The sequence below is a fragment of the Acyrthosiphon pisum genome, chromosome A2, assembly GCF_005508785.2.
Source record: "Acyrthosiphon pisum isolate AL4f chromosome A2, pea_aphid_22Mar2018_4r6ur, whole genome shotgun sequence".
Lineage (NCBI taxonomy): Eukaryota > Metazoa > Arthropoda > Insecta > Hemiptera > Aphididae > Acyrthosiphon > Acyrthosiphon pisum.
In genome coordinates, this window is record NC_042495.1 from 106,072,198 (window position 1) to 106,097,030 (window position 24,833).

A 24,833-nucleotide genomic window follows, 5' to 3' on the forward strand; every position below is an offset into this window, starting at 1 on the left:
ATATATATTATTAATACAGTATTACACCAACATTTCTAACATCATCAGTTCCCTACGATTTTTATTTGTTTTTAAAGTTAAATTGCAATTTATCTTATTTTTATTTTTACAGTGACTTAATATTAATACTAAAAACAATTGTAATTAATTTTATATTCCAAGGGAAATATAATATAACTCATATTCCAAAATACTAAACTTCAAAAATAAATCATTCTTCAATATTATGACTTCGACTATTGCAATAATTCTAAAATCTTGACTATTACACATTTTAATATTCATTTTATAAGTTGTATGGACAACGGACAAAATTCAGTTTTTTTTAAAATGTAAAAGCATTTTATTTTAATCCAGCCAATGGCCATAGCCACCAAGGCTTTATTTAAAAAAAAAAAAAATGTGAATTTTAATGAATAAATTACGGCAAATTTGCAAATATATTTTCAAATAATTCATAAGAGATGATTTACTTGAAATTATATCATCAGCAAAATTCTATTAAATTTGAATTATTCAAAAAGACTTAGATATATCGTTAAATTAATACTTTTATTTTCACATACCCAAAGATTGACGTCTTCTTTAGATTTGTTTTAATCTTTTTACGAAGTCTTAAACGATCTATTCTCTTATAACACATAAATTAGACAAAACGCTAAACCACAAAACAGTGTATCATGCCCTGAAATAAACCAGTATTCACCACAGAATCTTTTGACACTTTAAAGCCTAGGTTTAACCCATTCTGTAGGTGGATATAGGGTAAACGGTAATCCCTTTGATTAATTAAATTAATATTTTGTGAGAAATCGCTTATTTAATATGATGAATCCAAAAAAACTCACTCATACATTGATATGACTATCTATTATTTTGCGTTCCTATTTTATAACAATTTGCTGATATCAGTAGTGAATTTTTGATTTTTCCTAATTTGAAAATGTTTTATTTCAACGCTGACCGTAAATGGTATATACACTGCAAATGCGTCTCGTATATGATATTAATTAAATCGTAAAAAGTACAAATTACTATTATTATATTATGTTGGTTTTATTTGTATTGCTATTTGTAAAATAAATTAGAATGCATGTTAACCGTTCAGAAATACGCGCACGTACGACTTACTAACTAGTGATTTATTGTATAAAACTTATTTGCTTATTATTTGTCTTCTTTAAACCAAAAAGTCCACAAAAATTACGATTAATCCGATTTGAATCTTAAATCAATCAATAATGTATTCCAAACAGGTATTGAAAAGATTCATTCGATTATTCGCTTAGAAACACAATCGAAACCAATCAAAATCGTGATATTACCGACAAAAATGAGATAAAAGTCATAAAACAAAAACTTAACTTTTAATTTAAAAAAATGTCAAATAAAAAGTATTTGGGAATTGCTTTATCAACGACACAACGATACATAAGAATGTCAAACTTTTTTTAAGTTAAAATAGAACCACTTTAACTCATCCCGTTTAACCTTAAATGTAATTTCAGTATGTACTTCAAGTCTTTGAGCACAGTTGTTGAAAATAACAAAATATCTATATTAAATTTATAGTAGTAATGTAGTATAGGTATATGGTATGTACTATGTTGAGCATAATATTATGTAGTATATAATATTTACTGCTTTTCAATTTGTGACCTAACCTGGATTATCCATTTCAATCAAACACATTAACAGAACAGATAAATATTCAAATCAAAATTCATAAGGTAATATTAATTAGTGTTAAATTTTTATTATTTATTATCAGTTAAACCCTTTCTGTAATCGTGTTGAAACTTATAGCATCTATAAATTGTATTGTAACTTTCTATAAATAGCAAAATTGGATTAAATAAATAAATGCGCAAGACTATGTCTATGAATCATACATTTATTATTATGATTTTACATTATTTTGTAATATTATAAACAATACAACAGAGCCTTACATTTTTCTAGTGTAGCTATTTATATAATATATTGATAGGTAATTCTTGAAATTATAACTAAATTAATTATTCTGTCAAACTAAAAACTAAATAACTTCCACGCACTTTCAAGTTTCAACATTTTATCAAAGTTTGTATTAATAAACGACTTTTTTGATACATTATTATTTAAGACAAACGAATAAAAAAATATACATAGCTGTAACTACTTACTTGTTATACATCGTAATAGTAAAAATATATAAATGTGCGTTTAAAACAATTGTTATATTTACCTATAAATGATACCTACTACCTATAGGTAGGTACTACTATAAAATACTGTTATTATTCGTTTGAATAGATTTATAATGATTACAACAATATAATAATATTTTATTATTGAGACGAGCGGTTTATTAAATAATCCGACGACTACTTAATTTAAGTGGTTTTTATCACGGAGCATTACTTAATGGAGAAAAGATAGTGGGTACCTACCTAGTTGTATATACCTCTCCATATATGCTGTGGGGACATACTAAAGTTTGGACAGCAGGCGTCCCGAAGGACGTTCGGTCGGGTGTTCTCGGCGTGATAGGTATAATATGTAATAATGTAATATAATAGTATACATGCATAGGTTGCTACCTACCTACACCTACCGTGGTTGTCGCAGAAACGTGAATACGGGAATATACTCGTGTGAGTATTGTGCATTTTTCGGAGGCGTTTATAATAGAGGCGGCCAAAAAAATACACAAACACAGAAACGCGCACTCAATACGTCATGATGTTAATATAATTTAGGTTTTTTTTTTTTTTAGAAAAAAAATTTATACATTTACAATCTGTGTTTACATGTTATACAATAAGTAAATTTGATGAGATTTGATTGACGGGAGGGGGAAGTCGCCCAGTGACGGCAACCCGGAATATAATTTAGTTGTGTGTAACCATTGCGTTTGTTTCGAGCTAGGTGCATAATTATATTTTCGCCCACCGCCAATAGGTCTTGGTTATATATTCGCGGGTCTGTAGGTAGCACCCCAAGAATGACATATTTAGCCATTAGCTTTTTAACGAGCACACGCCAGATAAATGCGGTGGATCAGAGAAAAACATCAAAATCAAAATTACCGAAATAGTTATAACAGTGAAAAATTATCAAAATAGTGATAAGACAGGACGTACTTTAATATTTTACAATGTAGTTCATAACACAATTAATGAATATTTCGAGAATTTAACGGTTTTATAATACATAATATAATAATATTCATCGTGTTTTTAATACTCATTTTTGAGACAATTTAGTTGGGTCACCATTCACCAATTTCATATCATTAAAAATTTACAAAGTTGTACCTACTGATTTAATTTCTTTCGTATAGGTTCTATTGCCAGATGGACTGCAAAAAAAAAACTGATTTACATAGATACCTTGAATCATATATTATGATTTTTTTTTAAATTGTTTATTGTATTTGTTATTATAATTACAACGTTTTTGTATATTACAACATAATTATATTCTATAATGATTCTAACCACAATACTTGGTGGTGTTTAGTATATATTATAATTTCGGTAATTTCACCATTAAAACATAATTATACCAAATGAAATTATTTAATTAATTCAAAATAATTATAATGTAATAATGTTATACCCTTGCAGATAACACCTTTTTAAAACTTTTTCTGCAAATAAAACCTCACCATCATAGTTGCATATAAACTTAAATTCTTAAGTATCAAACTTTAAAAATATTTAACTTTTATAACGTTCAAGACTAAAAACTATAATATATAAAATTATGCATAGGTAGCTACGACCTATGTTTATAAATTAAAACAGTAGTTATATTAAACACTTATGTTTACGTCTCAAATGATAAAATTGAGTAATAGTTAATGTATACGACTTAAATATGATTCCATATATGTATAGGAATTAATACATACATATATAAGAGAATATGTTTATAAATTACCTATAGTTTCAAAATATTTCTATAACCATTTTAAAATAAAATATAAAATCATAAAGTAAATTTTAATTTCTAATTACAAGTTGTTTAGTAGGTATTGCTAATATATATTTATATTTAGGTTTGCATTAAAATAACTATTCGTTGAGACGAATTAAATCATTGGACTATTGTCTATTTCAACTAAACTAAATTTATTTTTAAATATTATTGTCTTATCTTGTCTTAATTTTATATTTCCATACATTTTTTAAGCAAAAAAAGAGTACATAATATTATGTAAGCACAACAAAACAAAAAATGTGACATATTATGTTAAAAATCTTCATTATCATAATTATTTTTATATATAACGGTTTAATAATTTAAAAATACTTAGTTAATTAAAAAAATGTATTATTTAAAACATTTAATCATTTATAATGTATAAAAAAATTATTTTATAATCTTCCAATATTTTTTTCGTCACACTAACTAGCTCTCGTGTTCCGAGTTTAAATTAAATAAAGTGAGATTATTAATAACTATGTTACCTTATGCTTTAATCATTTTGTTAATAATTCAAAGTAGATATAGTATATATAATGATGAGTTAATCACTGTGATCTATGTCAAAAACTAAACGTTTTTTCCTATAAAAATTATATTATTTACTAAGTATTATACAACAAATAAATAAATACCTACGTAATAATATCATTATAATTTAAGAACATTGTAAATTATTAAGAATAAGGATGTGATGGTTTATTGTAGTTTTACGATACCTAAAAGACGTTATAGGATTAATTGAGAAATAAATTGCAGCACCTAATTTATATTAGAATATAGTGGTGAAATGGATACTTTTCCCCATCATATCACTACTATAACGTTTATAATATTTTTAACCTCAAATTAAAAAATCAGCCTACTTTCTAGAGGTTTCAAATATTATCCATACATAAGTCATGTATACTTTTAACTATTTAAGTATATTTAATATTTATGTTACAGTATGGATTCTGAGTTGCCTAGTATCAAGCAGAGGTGATTTAAGAGATTTACCAGGGTTCAAAATGTTTGAAAGTTGTATAGAACCGCCATCGAAATGTCCAAACCCAAATATAACATTCCACTTATATACAAGGTAAAATAAAGTTTTGTAACTTACATAAGATAATATTGTTGTGTTCGCACAAGTGAAACACAAGTTGAACTAAAATATAATATATTTATCTTGTAAAATTAAATGCAATATTTAAATTATTTACCTGGCGAAAATAACAATACTATCTGTACCTAAGTGTTTACAATGTGTACAAACATTGGTTTACTATTCTACACTATAATAACATAATATTATGTTTTCAGTAAAAAGATTAAATATTATATTTTTGCTTTCGAGATTAAAATCTTGACAGTCAGCTTGAAATAGAGTTTAAGACGTTTATACTTAGCGTAGAAAAAGGTTATGAATGAATTAAAATTGTTTTATTTTATTTGAATTTTATTCAATTTATATTATTTAAATGTTCATTTGCATAAATTGCAATGATTACAAGTGTTTGTTTGTTTTTTGTTAAAAGCTTATATTAAAAAAATATATAAATACTATCGGTAATTTCTTTCAATATACTTATTAAGCAGAAATACAGAATTAAAAAGAAAAAGAAACAACAACGGTACAATATTATTATGTCCCTTGTGCTTAATTCAATTTTTAAATCTAATCAATATAATATGTTTCGGTAACCCGTGGGAACATTTAAAAAATAAGATTTTAATCGTCGTATTTTATCATTTGTTTTAAACAACTACAGGAAATACTCTAAAATAAAAGTAGTCTGTAAAAAAAAAAATCTACCTCCCACTTTCCAATCTCTATCCTTTTTGCTTTTTTACGGAAATAATTCATTTTGATTTACGACATCAAGTACACGGAACTCATACCACGGAATTTTCGTTATCATAGCGGTTTGGTGAAGCTATTAATTTTCACTATAATAATAAATAAAAAACAATTTTCTACTGAAAATCTGTGTTTTCTATTTACTTTATAGAGGTTATAAGTTATAACATAAAAGTAGAAACATAAAAAAACACATTTATAAAATTATAACTGCCATTGAATAATAAAAATATAAGCCATATATTATAATTATATTTTACAACATATTATCGATATTGAAAATATTAAAAGTTTAGTAAATATGTAATAAAATACAACACAAAACAAATATTATTTCAGTGAATAAAATGTATTAGATACTATTGGTAGTTTATGTACATTATACATTTATACATCTATACTTACTCCTTAGTTCTGACTGTGATAGACAAAAACTATGATAGCTATATAAGAGAAAGATACTTGACATTTTCACGATACCTTCGTATCACCGTGTAAGGGTGCACTAAGCAATAATTTTCAGAAATTCTTATTTTAATTTGGTGCTCACACGAGGATTTTGAGATTCACAATAGAAATTGAAAACTCCTCAAAATGGTCTAATCGATTAAAAATTAAAAACGTTTCAATCATGTATGTACTAGACATTAGTGATATCTGTATATATGATGTATTATACGATTAACAATTTATTAATTTATAAACCACCATCGCATAATAATGTACAGCTGATATAATACGCAATGAAACACAAACGAATAATGATATATACATTATGCATGTTGGGCTTAACAGATGTCTCGTTAAGAGAGAAAAATATCCCGAAAATTGGTTTTCCTGTTCGCTACTTCTATCTTTATTGACGTAGGTACCTTACACTATCCACACAACTTTTCTCCAGTAAAAGCACTCAATTGTCGAATACGCAGAACACCGTGTAGACGAGTAAAATAGTAAATCAGTTTAAGAATTGCCAGCAACAAGCACACACACGACCTCATTATGCCATTATAGATAGGTACCTACTTCACAGGCACAGATCCAAGGGAGGCATATGGCTGGGACGGAGGCGCATTGACGAAGACAATTTTTTAAACGATTACATACAATTTAATTTAATTTTCATCGTCTCAAAATAAATAGTTGAATAATATGTTTGAAGTAAACTTTAAAATCGTTTTTCATATCTGAAAAATATAATCGTATTTTTAATAATTTGTTATTAAATTGTTTTAAAGTTTGGGATATAAAAACGTAACCATCGTTTAGAGTTTATTCTTTAACTTTTATAATATTATTATAAATACCTACTAAATGTTTGTACGATAATTTTATTTTTAACGGGCAACAAATTCAGTTATTAAAAATAAAGTATGTAAAAAACCTAAAAATATATGTATATTTGATCTATATATTTGTCCATTCACAAACATTTAGCCCCCTCCCCCCCACACTTCAGATTTTTATATCCGCGTTTGATACATCATCAGGTATATGCATGCCATATGTCGACATCGATCTATTTTATTACACAAGTGAAGTTTTGGAACTGCATTGTCCAATGTCATACTTACTCGTTGTACTGCAGCTAACTTTTATTCATATTTTAAATATAATTCGTAAGCTTATATCCTGCACGGCTCGTTAAGTCTCAGAATAACTTTCGACAGCAGTTTAGTTCTGTAACGGTCATTCTATTAGGTAGGTACTGTAATTAATATAGTATAATTCATCTCCAATACCCAAGAAATAGTATTGGTATTACTATTATGTATCTCTGTGGATAAACAATTATTTACCTTGTCGTATCATATTATGAACATTTTAAAGTTTAAATTATATTGCTTACGCGCGTTTACATACTAGGATTTTAAAAATTACAATTTTGTAGCATCGCCATAACTATTAAATAGGTTTCAGTCATCATAACTTAAAAATAAGAATAGTACCTACCTATACCTACCTACATATTATTTCATTATGTGAAATAAATGCTTTTAGACATTTCAAAGATAATATGAAATGTAAACAATAAAACGTTTAAGCTGTTTTTATAGAGCATACCGCGATGACTGAATATAATATACACTTGTTACGTTTATGTTTATCTATCCGAGCTGGTAAATGGTAATAAGCGTACTGAGTAAAGCAAAAAATATATCATTTCAATATTTACGTGAACTAAAAACCAACAACCCAAAACACACACTGTTGTTTGACAAATTATATGTACAATATTATTATTACTTCTATATGTGTCGGTGTAGTACGCGTGTCGGTGAAATTCGCCGACCAAGAGACGGACAAAAAACCATGATTTGAATCGTATTAATAATGTACTACACGTATAAACCAGGTCCCCCTGGCCGTCTTCATCCATATCACCCGAGGCAACATAGGGTCATTTCCATATAAATTTTACTACCCGCCGGCCCGTCCCCGGCGAAACTAACCCGGTTTATGCCTATGTGCTCACAGGTTAGAACGTTTTTGTTATTGTACAAGCAGCGCGTATCGGTGTATGTTGTTGTACGCATTCTGAATAATGTGCCAAAGAATGAGAACGCGATATACAGAGAGTCGAAAGAGGAATAAACACAAAGTGGCAAATAAATCCAGGGGCACGGCGCTTACCCCTTTTTTTTTTTTTTTGTTTCTCCTCGATTCCGTTCTCCTTGCACGTCCATGATTTGTCAAAGATAAACGTAGCCACGGGTTTCCCGTCGTGTTAGGGAAATGAAACGCTCTCAATGATCCCTTTCTTCGTTTTATTCTCTCCCTTTTTCCCGCATTTTTTTTTCTCTACTCGAAGTGGGTTTTTTTACACCATAAAACAACTTTCCTTTCAAAAGAAAGAAACTTACGTAGATTTTATTCCGGGTCAAGTGCAGGAAGCAGACACTGGAGCTTACAAACGATGACGGGTCTCCTTCAATAATAATTTAAATGTAAATATATACGACACAACTTTTACCCGAAATCTTTAACGTAATTTTTCCGAAATTGTGTAAAGAACATAATCAAATAAATAAGAAACTATTTTATTTTGCATATTCATATCTAGTAGCTGGTAGTATTATTTTTACTTATTTATTTATCAAAACACCTAAATAATTATATTAACAATTATACAATTTCTCAGAAAAATATTTTAGTGTATTATTTACATAATTTCTTTTTAGGTTCGAGCGGGGGGATAAATGTACTCTATTTTGTCGCATGCGTATTTTATAAATTATGGATAATAGGTACTTTTGATTTAGTGTTTATATATACCTACCTAATTAAAACCACAATGTATACGTATATAATATAATATATATGTATATGATGTATATAAAACATTCGGATAAGGTATCAATTAATGAATAGATAATTTTCAAATTTAGTACAAACCAAATAAAATAATTGTAACATTAAAAATACAACAAATAGTTTAATATTTGAGTAAAATAAACTATTCATTTAGCTTTAGAAGATGACGCTTTGAAAATTTACTAGTGACTTTGCCTATATTTTAATTGAACGTGGATTCAGTATGTTAACTCTAAATAGTGTTAGGAACGTATGATTGAGTTATTTGAGTAATAAATGATGATTATAATATGTTAATTGAATGTAAGTTAATTATACAAGTTTATATTGAATATTGATATTACCGGTTAAGGGTTTTTCATTCAAATCTGTATCGTGTCACAATTATGCTGTTTATGACGTTTATTTTGATTTATCATGTAATTATATAATAAAGGTGAAAGTGATTGTTTTATTTGAATTTAAATCAGACACTCCTTTATTAATATAGATCTAGTTTATTATTATTCAAAGTGATTCGCACGAAAATTAAATAAATATTACAGTGCCTACAACTTTACAATTAAAGTATTAGTAACTATATAATGAAATAATATAGGTACATTATATTATATAATATATACAATATACATAAGTACATACTTAAACTATAAATTCCTAACTAAAAACGTAAGCTCACCCACGCTATTAAAATTTAATCTACTTAAGTCATTTGAGCCCGTTGAGTTTAAAATGCCATAAAACATAACTCTTTGTTTAAATATACTCTTGATTGCCTATATATATTAAATATATATTAACAACGATTAAAATGTAAAACTATTTAAATATAATTTTAAAAGATTCTCTTGAATTTGTGTTTCAAAAGTTGCTGATTAAAATACAATATTCAATCAATTAAATTACAATAATTATTTTCAGTTTAACAATAATACACAGCTAGACATATAATACTATAATAATATTAACTAAAAAAAAAAAAAAAAACATTGCGATAACATATAGGTACGATTAAAACTAATTGAATGACATGGTTGACCTAATACAATTGCGGGAGGAAAAAAGAGCACCTGTGCTCTTATATCCTTTCAAATACCACTGCAAAACAATAAAAACCTAAGGTAGAAACGCGTTGACATGAGATTAACAACTATTAAGATCGATGCTGCTAAGGAATAGCATTGCAATGCTTTGTTTTGAAAGATATAGTGATTTTAGAGCAAGATCGAGCATAACTCATCGGGTGAATCACTGTTTAAAAACAAAAATTCATTGCTGTGTGAAAATGCAGATAACCATTTCTATTTTATTAAAAACAAAGCAGATTAATGATTAAACGGATTATGAGACTGTTGAGCTATGAAAAATTCTTGATCGTCAATTTTTAAGATGTAATATTAAAATGTAACTGCCATGTATCAAAGTGATTCACCAATAGTACCTATCTACCTAATGCTTGCCGAAGTTTTTCCTCGAGTAACGAATTTATTCAAATTCTGTTTTCAGAACTTTGAAGTATACTTAAGGACTATATTTTCAAATGGGTACTTAATTTTTTATACAATTTAAGAATTGGTGTGTTGCAAGAAAAACTTTTTATATTAAAACTATAACTACCCTTTTTTATTATAATAATATATTGTAAAGGAGTGATTTTTTTGAAAATGTTTATGTAGGTATTTAATTTGAAATTCTAGCGAACAGACTGTGTGTTGTTCATAGGCGCAAATAGCGTTTGAGATTTGGGGGGGGGGGGCTAATAGGGCAATAGGGCCTTACTTTGATAATATTGAATAAGCTTAAAACAAAATATAGGAAATGTTTGGGGGGGCTATGGACATTTTTGAGGGGGCTTAGCCCTAAAGCCCCCCTATTTGAACCTATGGTGGCGTTAAACTTTAACTACAAAGGATAATAGTCTATGATAACTAATTCAAAAGACATGTTTATTATGATGATTTAAAAGTTACAGTAATTAATATTAATTTATTACAATAATTAAAGTAACTACTAGAGTAAATTTTACATTTATTTTATATTTTATCAAAAACCTTTTTGAAGAACTTCTTAGAAGATGATGTTTAATAACTTAGAAACTACTCGGTTGACTTTCAATTTAGATTTGTCTATATTCTTAAAAAAATGTATCAAATGACAATTTACAGTAAAAAATAGAAGTTATCACTTGAAAAAAAAGTTTGTATCATCTGCACAAGCCACCGCAGCGTAAAAAGTCTAGTTATTTAAAAATATTGTCTTTAAAAATCCCAAAAAATTTAAATTTGAATAAATAAATTATGAACGGATAAATATGATCTTTATCGTGGGGGTTTCAGAATGTTTAGGCCACCAAAGCTAAAACATTTCTTGGGTAACCAATAACTATTTTACCTGAGTTAATAGATTGAATACAAATTTATTATGTACCTAGGTGGTAGGTAGGTACCTACATGAACACTGCCTACTGGGTCATCAAAATATTTTTGTATGTATACCAACCTACTATTTTAATATCAAAGTCAAATAGAGCAAACAAACAAACATTAAACTACATAATATTGTAAAATATAATATTTTCACAATATTAACATATTCAACCATTCGTTAGACACACTTTGCATTTTAACAATTTTCCATTGTAGTTCTGTTACGTAGGTACACCACTCGAAATCTATCTCACTTGGAGGTACCCTGTGGCAATGTCACAAAATACTAACATTATAATATAATATATATGGTAGTATGGTTAGTAAAACCAGATAGTATAGTAGCTCACACGAATAGTAAAACAGTGCGCTTATATAATAATATTATGTTCTTTGCAGTGTTTAATTATTAATTATACGAAATTTCCATAATATCCAATGTGATATTATACAATATCACATTTAATAATGTACACAATAAGAAAAATGTGTATAATATATATTTATATGTGCCTATATATTATTATAATTTTAATGTGAATCACTAATTATATCTTGAGTTAATCAGTAATTTGTGTTTAATTTTTATATTCTACTTATGGTAATATACTTATACCTACGCCATAATTACTATTTATATTTATAGTATGTACCCTATTTACTTTAACTAAAGTGATAATAATACGTTAGGTGCACCTAGTATTATAGGTACATATTTTTAATGTGTGTTCTTATCTTCTATAATACAAAATTAATTATAATTACGATTTTCTATCAAATGTGTTCATAAATATATTATCTCAGACTCCAGTTTGTATATAAACAATCATAAGTACCTATATATAAATTTATCATTGGATTTTCTTATCAAACGAAATAGTAAGCCACAGGTTTTCAACTCCCCCCCCCCCCCAAATTAAATCCTATATACACCACTAAACCAATGTAAAACTCGCAGTCGTCTTACTGTTTTCTATTTTATAATTTGGGAAGGCGTGGGTCTATCAACAATTTACTCAACATTAATAATTATTTATTAGTTCTGATTTAAAACAACATGATTAATAACATATTTGAGTCTTGTGTGGTTTTTTGTCTGTGCGTTTTGCTGGTACTTTGTTGTAGTTTTATTAATTTTAATTTTAAATTGTTCAGTATCCTTTATTTATCCTTTTTATAAAAAAATAAAACGAAAAGCCATTTTTAAAAATCCATTACTTTTGCTATAATAATATCAATAAAATCAAAAAAGTAAACAACGTAAGTAACCCGCCATAGAAAATGTACGTGAAAAAAAAATCCTTATAAGTTATATTATTATTTTCTGTGATAGCTATACTTATTACTTGTTGAATGATGCATGACGTTAAAAATACTGCTCTATTCAAACATTATTTATTAACAACGCTTATCTTTTATTTTTTATTTTAATAGTTATATTGTGTTTAACTTAAATTAAATTAACTCAAGTTTTAAATAAAATTATAACACCTAGATCAATACATTAGGTGATCAAAATAATTGTAAGTACGATTATTATAATATTTTAAATATTAAAGTAAATTCAATTTATATATAGGTACCTACACTGTACAGATATAATTTTCTTACTGTAGTATAAGCAGTATCTATAGGTATTTATAAATATGTTTATCCTTAGGTACACAATAATTATTCTCAATAGAAATTATAGGTGTTTTATTCATGGACTAAAGAGAATATTTTCTTTTATCCCTCTCAAACCCTCTTTATAATCTCCCGGGTGACCTGTCAATTTAAGTTTTGTTATTGTTTATAATAATGATTACAATAGCCTTAGTTATTAAATTAATTCTACAAGTTTATTCTATAATGAAATTTAAATCCCAATTAAATAATAATTGTGTGCATGCCATTAAACATTTTAGGTGTTTTTCCAGCACGATAAATGTATTATAATTTATTATAACATTTAAACATTATATTTTATAGACTACCTATAGCTCCACAAAATATAGTAAGCATTTTAGTTACAGGCCATCAACTTTAATAATATGTATTGGAAATACGTAATTATTATAAGATTCTAAGAATTTAAACTTTTTGAATTTCAGTAAATAATTTAAAATAGATAGGTAGGTAAACAGAAATCTAAAAAAATATGACAAGAATTCGATATTTTGTTTGAATCGGTTTACAAATTGTATGTACCTACCAAAATCAAATGGAAATCCTCATATCGCCTTAGAGCTATCAATAAATTACTAAAATATCACTATAGTATAAATGTTCAAACTAATGCCTTCAATCATAGTTTCATACTTTCACCCCCGGACATTCTCTCTTAGCACGACTGAAAATCGATCGAATAGAATTCACAAATAGTAAAATTATTATACTATAATCTCCAATTATTAATTTAAAAGTATTGGACGGTTTCGGTATACTCACGCGTCTTGTCACGTTGCTTGTGTACTTTGTATTCTTCTCTGTTCTTAAATTTACTTATTTTATGTTACGTGTGTGGAGTGTTAATATCAACTTTTGTCGATAAGTAAATAAAACTGTTTTAGAATACAATATATCACTTAAAATATTTTAAAAAATACACGTGCATTGTTTAAACTTGTATACTTGAACTAAGTAATACGTTCAGGTAATAATATACGTACAGTAAAAAAAAAATAGAGGCAACGTGAATATTAATATTAAAAATATAGATTTCACATTGCAAATACATAATATTAAAATAATAACTATAAAGTCTTATTCTAATACCTTGGTTTGTCAAATGGTTTTTTTTTACTAAAATTCAAACAAATATTTTGGTATAGAAATATATTAGTTTAAATAAACCAAATGTTTCTGAAATTTAAAAATTCGAATTCGCCAAAAGTTGTATACATCAATCTAATATTTTAAAAAGTCTTTGAAATATTGATACAAATTGATAAAAAAAATTCAGTATGGCTTTCAGTTAAAAAAACAAATAAATATATTTATGTCATATTTTTTATATAATTTAATAAACCTATATAGAATTATAATTACCTAATTATAACTATAATCAGTCACGGCGCATACCATTTTATTTGTAATTTTTCAAATAACTCTGTTTTTATTTTTATGTTATCTTAACAAATATTCACTTATGAGAAACGCAGATCGTGTGGATGAACCTTATTTCAGTCTCTGAAATTCCGGATCATAAGTGTTTTTTCGATACATGTACGTCACATCTTAAAATGAGGACAGTTTTTCATTGTTTTCCCGTGTTCACACTGGAAAATAAATGTTACATAGTATTCTTTTGATAGATACGACTCGAAAACAAGATGAATAATTGTCTCATATAACGTATAATGAAACCTACAGAGTAGATACCGATTATGAAAATGAATAACTGATTAAAATAAATACGACCAGTGCAGGTGGAATAATATTGTACTACCTATAACAGACGTGCCTATACTTCCCCGCTTACCGATAACCGGATCGGTCGTGTAACCGTAATAATTCACTATTGCATCGTGCACATTATTATATGTTGGATAAAGGTAGTTACCCTGCATAAAATAACCACCACGGTTTTGGGCTTGTCATATTTATAAGGATTTCGGTATGGATATGTTGCGTTACCTACTCGGTTAGTGCACATATTAGAATATTTTATACTAGATTGGTTGTAAATTTCAAATATAGAGACATGGATTACCCACCCACAATGTTATTATAAAATCTGAAATCTACCTATTCGGGATAACATTACGGGAAGCGTAGGTACTCGAACGTCTTCCGAACTTATGAAACGCTTATGCCATAATTATAGGTACCTCCTACTTAGTATTTTAATAATGATTTACATCCGCAAAATTACAATTCGATAAGGCCCCCGGCTTCTACAATGATAATAATAATCTATATTACGGAAACTATTCCAATTTACAATCAATAATTATAAAGTGACAGTTTCAAAGTGGACAAGGAGAAATAAATATTTAGTTAAATCATGAAAAATTAAATCAATGTCAATAATTAAAAACATCACAACAAAAGTCAACATATAGGTAGGTAGGTACCTACATATTATATAGTTATTAATTATTTAACAAAAAAACCAAAAAAAAACCTAAAAAAATATATTAAATTAAAAATATAAAGGTTACAGCATGATTGTGGATTGAGTTTACTTAATGTATAATAAAATACGTCATAATGAATAAGTTAACTTTCAGTGATAGCGATGTTTTGAATAAATCAATATTAGAGTTCAGAGTTACCAATCGACGTAAGTCTATTCACAGGAGAGTACCTACAATGATTTGGAATATCTATTAGAGATAGTCAAAGGATAGAAGAGAGATTTATTTCTTGAGTCGAAAGAACAATATTGATCTTGAAATTTAAAGGCTCATCAGCGAGTTCATCAGGACCATCGATGCATAATAGAATATTGTGGAGTGTACTAATTTTAAGTATGCACTGAGACATTATTTTATAAGCGTATCTGTCTCCGTAATAATATTATAGCTAGAAACTCGTTGGCGTACGAGCCATACACCTGTACGTATACACACGTCTTAAACATATATATACATATTATATATCTTGAGGATCTGAAGCGTTCCCGGACGGGTAAATCACGATCCGTTGAACATTGCTTACACATACTTCAGATGGTAACGGCGGGGGGGACGTGGTATCTAACGAGCGAGACTTGTCAACCGAGACGTATTGTACTGCCATAGTGTCGTGTATGCATATATATTGTGTATAATACGATATATATATATATATGTAAACGCACCTACGTTGTACATATTATTATGGAACTAGAAAACTCTTACGGCGCGGCGATGAGAATTTCCGCGCGAACGTTAGAAATAATTTTAGACTCGCGTATATCGATCATGAAAATATACCTACGCACCGCGGGGACAACGTCAAAGTGCGGATAAGATTCTGATGGACAAAATGGAGTTCAAGGTATATACGACTGCCGTGGGGGGATATTATGACGTATATTTGCTTTCGGTCCTCGCCTAAAACATCGCTCCAAGCAGCCGATTGACGGGTCAAACGTGATCGTCGCCCCCTGACAACATAATGACACGTTTATAATTATATAGCCAATTTGGACAAACGATTAAAACGTATTGTTTTAATATTATGTCATGTGTTTATAGGTACTAATTATAGGTACTTGCCGACTTTGTATATTTTCATCGATATGAGCCTATATACCTAATAATATTGTGTGCGATCGTTTTGCAGTTGTGTAGAGACACTTCGAACACGCGACGCAAACACAAAATATTATAACCTCAAACAGTCCACCGACCACATATTATTATTATTATTATTATTATTATTATTATTATTATTATTATTATGGTAAAGGACTACAGGAGCCGTACAAAAGCCCCGTGGATAATTAAAATACCCGCGGACCATGTATATAATATGTTATTATATGCCTGTTTGTGTGCGTCCTTCGTGTATTATGCGTTGTATATATACTATATATACATACACGCCCCGTGGACCGTTGACGATTTTAATTAGACAACGAGCGGCGGTAAAAAGACGGAATAATTATTGTATTCATAATAATCGCGTACCTAAGAGTGTGTGTGTGTGTGTGTGTTGTATTGCTGGAGATAGGTAAGTACGTACGTTTGTGTCCTAAGGGCTGCTAGTGAAATAGTAAAACAAAACGAAAAAATAATTATTATACTAGTCTTTTATTTAGACGTTTATTTTTTTCCCCTTGCTCTCGCTATGCATAGTATATATAAATACATACATCAAATAATATGTACACATAGGTATGCGGACAACCATATTCTAGACTTCTCGAAGCCGGAGACCTTGTTGGAAGCTCCTTTTGTGCCGCACGCACCCATCAAGCTGCTCATACACGGTTACACGGGTCACAAGGACTATTCGCCAAACACCGAACTCAGACCAGGTAACTGTAACACTAAAACTATGACATTACTATTTATTTGTAGATACACGGCGCAGACAGCCTGTCCTCTTTTATGTCATACACCTACTTACATTATAACGAATTGCGGTAAAAAGTGGGGAAAAAAACCCCCCTGAATAAAAATTCATCCATTATGATATTATGTACCCATGGCCTAAATATAATAATTGATGATAATTTAACTGTAGGTAAAGATCAATAAAAAAAAAATATTAATACAATTTATATATAATACATACCTACATTATAGGTCATTATCGAAAAAAACTCTTTTATGAAAAATATTTTATATTAAATTAGGTAACTAAAGTTGCACGATATACCTTTATTAGTTTAATAAATTATGATTGAACGAAATCGCTACAATTATAATCTCATCTCAAATCGTAGTAGCTACCTATCTATACAAGAAAAATTAAAACACTCCTAATTCCTATATATATAGTAATATTTATACCTATATATTTTACCATATAATATATATAGGTATGTACTTTTATTTTTAAAATCATTGATTAAAAGTGGCTTGATTTTTATGCTTGAGTATTTTTCCCCAGTGGCTGGTACCTGAGGGAATTTTTTCTCCAAAGACCCATGTTTAGGTACATAGCCGTGCGCTGCAGACTCCAATTTCTGGCCAAACCTAAGATAATAATTATTATATTACAATACTTTGATAGAGTTCCTTAAATTTATTTTTAATATATCAATATACAATCAGCTATACTGCAATATATATATATATATATATATATTAGCTATACTGCAACGTTTAAAATATGTAAATAAAAATAAATATATATTTATATTTGTATATCAATTAATATACATATTTATGTTGAATACACCACCTGTATTAGATAATATATTATGTTGTTGAATTAAAATATATATATATATATATGTGTGTAATCCAATTGGAAATTATATAGAAATTAAAATACAAGTTACACTTCAATTTAAATAAATATTGTTCATTAACCAACAAAATATGATACAATGTTTAAAATTCATAAATACTCACATAATATAATATTTTTTATATATATTATAAAAATGTAAAGGAATAATTATTGGATTAATTAATTTACTAAAATTGCACAATAATGTTTTTTCTAATTTTTATTAACCCCATTGTTAATTAGTGTATGGATGTAATTGTGTTTCTAGTAGCCGGCGCCCGGTATTTACTTTTAATAACCTACCTACCTGAACTCGGTTACAAGCGGTAATTCGCCCAAAAACATTGACCTGTTTATAAAATAATGTTTTTATAACATAAGTAGAAACCAACTAGGTACATCAAAATCACATAATAACATAGTAGGTACCTTGTCAACATATTTACAATATTATAATATATTTGAATCGCCTCGTTTGACGTTTATGACATTGTATTATACATTTATAACACGATATTGTATTTTAAAGTAAATAGGTACGCCGTACGCAATATGAATACAATATTACGCTAAAATATAAATTTTCTAGTACAGACAACTAAAATTTTCGTTTGCATAGTATTAATAGCATTTTAATTTCAGCTCTAGTTCAATTTACGTAAATTCGTTTAACTTCACATAATAACAAATTTTATCAACTTGCTCAACTTTGTATTTTAAGCTAGTGTTTAAGTTTCGGTATACTATGTATATACTATTTACCAAGATTTCACTAAGTCACTTGACACGTCGTTTTAAAGCCACGAACATTATCATCATAATTATGATACATTATTATTGTGCCACAGAACAACGGATATATAGTGTTTTAGTACAACGCTGTCAACAAAAGCAAATTAAACGAGTAACAGGATTTTGGTGAAAACCTTACCACGTTAGACAATTAATATGTGCCCGATTAAAAAAATATATTAGGTACCTATGTACGCAATACCATTCACTATAAATTATAGTATTTATAATCCATCTTAATAATAAATACTAACGCAAAGCCGTAAATGTTACACCTAATATGTATACTTTACTATAAACATATATTTCAGTTTTTCAGTTTTTCACCACTCTCGTTGTTAAAACCAAAAAATCAAACATGTAGGTTATAATAATATTTCAAACGACTAGATCAGAAGTACAAGTGTATAGGAGATAGTCAATGGTGAATATTATATTCGAATAATAGTAATAATAATGATGAGTCCCAAATAAAAATAAAATATAATCTGTACAAAATACACTTTTTACGAAACAATGACTATTTTCATAGAATAACACGGTTTATCGTAAACGGTATTATATTAATGAAAATGAAACAAAACCGACAGCAGTGAATACTACGGGGTGTAAGCCAATTAAATTTAAAAACAATAAGGTTAGCATAACTACTTCTATTAAACAACCGCCTCGAATGAAAGTATTAAAAATGGCATATTGCATAATGTAATTACATTAATTTTAACAATAAATTAACACGCAAATACGGTTTCTATCATTTTGTATACCTACTATCGAAAGAAGTGAATTTTTTGGTAACTGGAATCTCAACACGGTATGTTGCGGAGTGGACTGTAAGTTTCCTTTACTGGTTACTTCGGATACTCAGGTTGATTAGACTATTATTTTAATTAATAATTTATAAGACATTGAGCAAATAGAATATAAAATACTTTTATTTTTACTATAATAATGCGGAGCCGACATGTTCACGTCACGTTCGCTCTTTTTCGACGACGACTGAATTATATACAATACAAAATTGATCGAGGGCAAACCCGTCGGCCTCACTAGCCGATAACAATATTATCATTCCGATTATTACTCGATAGTCGATAACATTTCAACCGATACGCGACACGGTATATTTCAGTAAAAATGTTTTTTCTTTAATCTATAGATTTAGAAACGATATGTTTCTCTTCTTACTAAAAATGTAAGACTTATAATTTAGTCGTAGGTATGTTTGAATAATTTGAGTAATTATTTATTGTTTACAATTACCATTCCGGTTATTAACCAAATAGCTAATTTACTCTACTTTTTTTGAAAATATTTTTAAATTATAATCCACCAATTGTTTATTAAAATAATAATACAATTATTAAAAATATATATTATACAGGGTGTAGCAGATAGAACTGACTTTTGGAATAACTTTTGTGCTAATCAGTATCTTAAAATTTTTTTTTGATATTTAATTTATAGCCACTTGCAATACATGAGTAAAAAAAAATTATTTTTATTTTTTAATGCCGAAAATGAAAAATGTTTAATTTTATTTAAATTTTTTGAATAAATTCAAAATAGCCAATTTTTGAATCTGATTATAAGAACGATTTGTATGATAAAAACATTTATCTAAATCAAGTAGTTTATTTTTTAAAATTTCAATATTTTTTTGATTAAATTAATTTAGAACACAATAAGTTTTTTAAGAATATTATTTTTGGAAATTTGCCAACATGGGTATATCTCTAAAACTATTTACTAATACTATAATTTTATCAATTTTTGTCATACGTTTAATTAGCATTATTTTTTTATTTTTTTTTTTGGTCAGTTCTTTCTGTTACACTCTGATACCTACTAGGTATTTAATAAAATATAGACAAGTCGGTCGACGTTCTCCGCTCAGAATCGTAATAATTCATATTTGCAATGATTTATCAGTGATATCATATTCAACGACGAGAGACACTTGACATTTATTGTACAGCGGAGAGGTTACCTCCTTGTCAGTGGCGCAAATAGGAAAAATGTTTAGGGGGGGGGGGGGGCTAAAGCCCCAACACATTTTTTTTTAATTATAATTTATAGGTACATACTTTTAAGAATGGTATACTATTATATTTTAAGCCCCCCCCCCCATATTTGCGACACTACTCCTTGGCCACTTTTTAATTATTATCTTACAAGGTAGGTACGCAATCTTTTGATCCTAATATGTTCATCAATGCTGCTGCTTTAAAGTCTGATAATTTGAATAATATTACGAAACACGTGAAACTATATACACTTTGTGGTGTATGGATATTTTCAAGCATTATCAATATTCATACCTACATAATTTCATATTGATTTATGTGTTCCCACGTTGGGTTAATCTAACATTATTTTTATGTTTTTAACACGGGTTTATAATTGCTAAATATAATAATAGTGATAAACGCTTAAATAGGTAACGAATTATTATAATATATTAATGTTAATTTAGTTTGTGTATGTTAATGTTATATAGGTACCTACTTATATTATGTAGCGCATGACATTTTGTTTTAATAATCTTTTTCTTTTGTTCAAACAATTACCTAACATTAACAATTAAGCCCTATTATTTTATTCGAGCACTTTTATTAAAATATTTATAAGCACATATAGATATAATAACAGATAGGACGAATTAAAAGCCCTTATTATACAAATCATGTTAGTGGGAGTTATGTCACCTGATTACGCTTGTAAACAACACCTTTGGGAATAAGACCGCTTTGTTTGATCTATCTAGATACGTGCTTGACATTATTTAGATTTAGTTTTTCTAAAACTAATTATTTATTATCCTCATAATATTATTCTGCATTTTACTACATCAGCAAAGTTTAAAACACAAAATAATTTGATTTTAATTAAAGCAAAATTATTATAGTCCGCGTACCGACGAACTGACGCTCTCGTGCTTTGCATATAACATGATAATATCACACTCGCTAATAATGAAATGTTAAGCGTCTATTTCAGATGAATCATTATATTATTTTATAGATTACACGTGGTAGCCGGTTGTACGTGTGTTCAGTTCTCGAATTTCGTTAAATTTTATTCTTAAATCATATACGCTACGTCGTGTACCAGTAATTAAACGTTTTTATCAAGGACATACCACAATAATAATAATAACAATTTAGTACGATGAAACCACAAATTACTGAAAAAAAAAAAAAATACATTAAAACGTAAAAACTCATAACTACATACCGCCGTTGTGGTCCCACAAGAGATGTAACCTGTGCCTCGAGCCCTCGACGAAATCATGTCGGTGATTGGACATCCCCGTCCCGCACTTCCCGCCAACACGACCGACCACCGACCACCAATCTGTCCACAGATCGACAATGGTCGGCCACACACAGTGACGTGGTTATAGTGTGCCATATAAGGAATATCTGAGTGGAGGATCGGGAACGTTTACCGACGGTCAGTTGTATGAGCGAAACATTTATCATCTACTTGTGCACATTTCGCATAAATATCGTTTATGGTCTCGCATAGGTAATATTATTATCATTAAATTATTTTTAATTTTAAAAACTATATAGATAAGCGCACTCAGTTATAATAACTATAGCGGACGGACAATATAGTTTGTTAACTGCTTGTCATAATATATAGTTTAGTTGAAAGGTTATCCCTGGTTGGCGCAGAGGTGGATCTAGCGGGGGGAGGGGGGTGGGCGCTACCGTCCTATCGAAAATCCTGTGTCTAACTGACAAATATAAAAGAAAATATTCGTTAACAACTGATTAGGAATCGATGATCAACAACGTCACTAATTTTTATTATATAAGAAATCGTTTTGGTATTGTAGGGAGCTAGGATGGCGTTCCTAAGTAGGGTTTTTTTAGGCAATTGCTTAAAAAAATAAATGTGTGGGTTGGAACCGGGCAATGAATTTAATACGATAAAAAGTTTTGAGTAATAATGTTTAAACTATTAATTTGAAAAAAAATTCTAAAAATGGAGACTAAAAGCTGTGAGTGCCGGGTGGGTGGTCAAATTGGTATATTGAGTTTGCCTCGGGTTTGGAAATTGTTCAGCACGCCGCTGGGACGAGGCACGAGGTAAAACATTAATTACGAAGACAGATAATAAATGTCCAGTAAAGGTACCTAATCTGTAGATAGACGAAGAGGTTAATCATATGCGCAGAATCGTGTGTGCTAACCGTTAACTGTTTAATATTCAAAACGGTGTAGCTGCTGGATAGCAACCTAAATTTATTGGTGAATTTACGGTGGAATTGTGGTATGTAACTCCTCAGTCGCCATTTCATCACCCCCCCCCCCCCCCACACACACACACACAGATGCTCAGAATATCTAAATGATAAAAATCACTATCCTGTGTTCCCCAAAACCATATGAGTACCTATATGTGAATAATGAAAGAGGGGGCCCCTCTCAGCATATTAATTTATGCTACGCTTATTAGTACCTAATAACCTATATAAACTTAGATGTTCAATAAATTCAAAGCTGGACACTAACCGAGTTAAGGTAACTTTCTAACTTAATTAGTTGGTTTTAAGTAAAAATAACTTTCTAGCTTAACGAGTTGAATTTAATGGTTAAAATAATAATATAATCTAACGCGTAGAAACAAAAAGCACATAGCTAATGATATGTGTACCTACTCGTAATTTTTTTTCGCTTACAACATCCTTATGTAATAAATAAATAAATATGTCCTGATATTGTAAAACTGCGGGATGCCAACTGGATAATAATATTTAATAATTAGTATTAAGTATAATGCGGTAATAAATAGTTAGGTACATTTATTTCGGCTATATTTCTTGTAATGCATAATTTAAACGACGTCTATAGATATAATATAAATAGTTATAATTCGTTCCTATAATTATCCATTTAATGTAATTTTTTACATTTTAATAAACTGTTTTAGATTCTGAGTGGAACGATGAATGTATTGATTTTACAATGATGTGTGTTTTTTTTTTTTTTGTGTGTGTCTGTCATCACCTTTTAGGACAGTAAAAGTGCTTGGATTTTCTTCAACAGTACCTTTTCTGATAAGAAAGTGAATCTAGTTCGTACTTTAGTCACAAATCCTTAGTCACAGTTTTTTTTTATTAGCATTTAAAGTTCAAAAATTGACAAAATATGTAAAAATCACGAAAATTAGCAAATTATTTTGAGTTAATAATTCGTAAAAATTTTTCTTTTTAGAACTAAGATTTGAAAATGTAATACAAAATTCCTCATAAGTTATTATCTACCTTTATAAAAAAAAAAAATTCTATAAGAAACTCAAATTAAATTTTTATGAGCGTTTCAAATTCATATTTTTACAACATTTGATATTCACTCGATTTCTTACGTCACGATTTTCTTATTTTATTGTAATTAAAAAACGAATGAATGTAGATACTTGAAAATTCCACTGAATGTTTATATTAGAATTTTCTATACACGATAAACATTTGAAAATAACTTGACTCTTTTTGAGCTGCTTACGGACATTGTCATTTTTCAATTTTTTTAATTTTTTTTTCTATAAATATCAATAAAATTTTATTTGTTTGGTAAAAATGCGTGAAAATTAATGCAAGG

General features: G+C 28.3%; 1 protein-coding gene across 6 annotated transcripts in view; it reads left to right on the forward strand.

Moving 5' to 3' along the window:
- LOC100160237 (pancreatic lipase-related protein 2) overlaps positions 1-24,833 on the forward strand; it is a 38,782-nt gene that overhangs the window by 8,923 nt on the left and 5,026 nt on the right. For all 6 annotated transcript variants that reach the window (XM_029489386.1, XM_029489387.1, XM_016803892.2 and 3 more), the window contains 2 exons: positions 4,921-5,053; positions 17,364-17,506. In XM_029489386.1, coding sequence (XP_029345246.1) covers positions 4,921-5,053; positions 17,364-17,506 — 276 coding nt within the window. The remainder of the gene's footprint in view (positions 1-4,920; positions 5,054-17,363; positions 17,507-24,833) is intronic.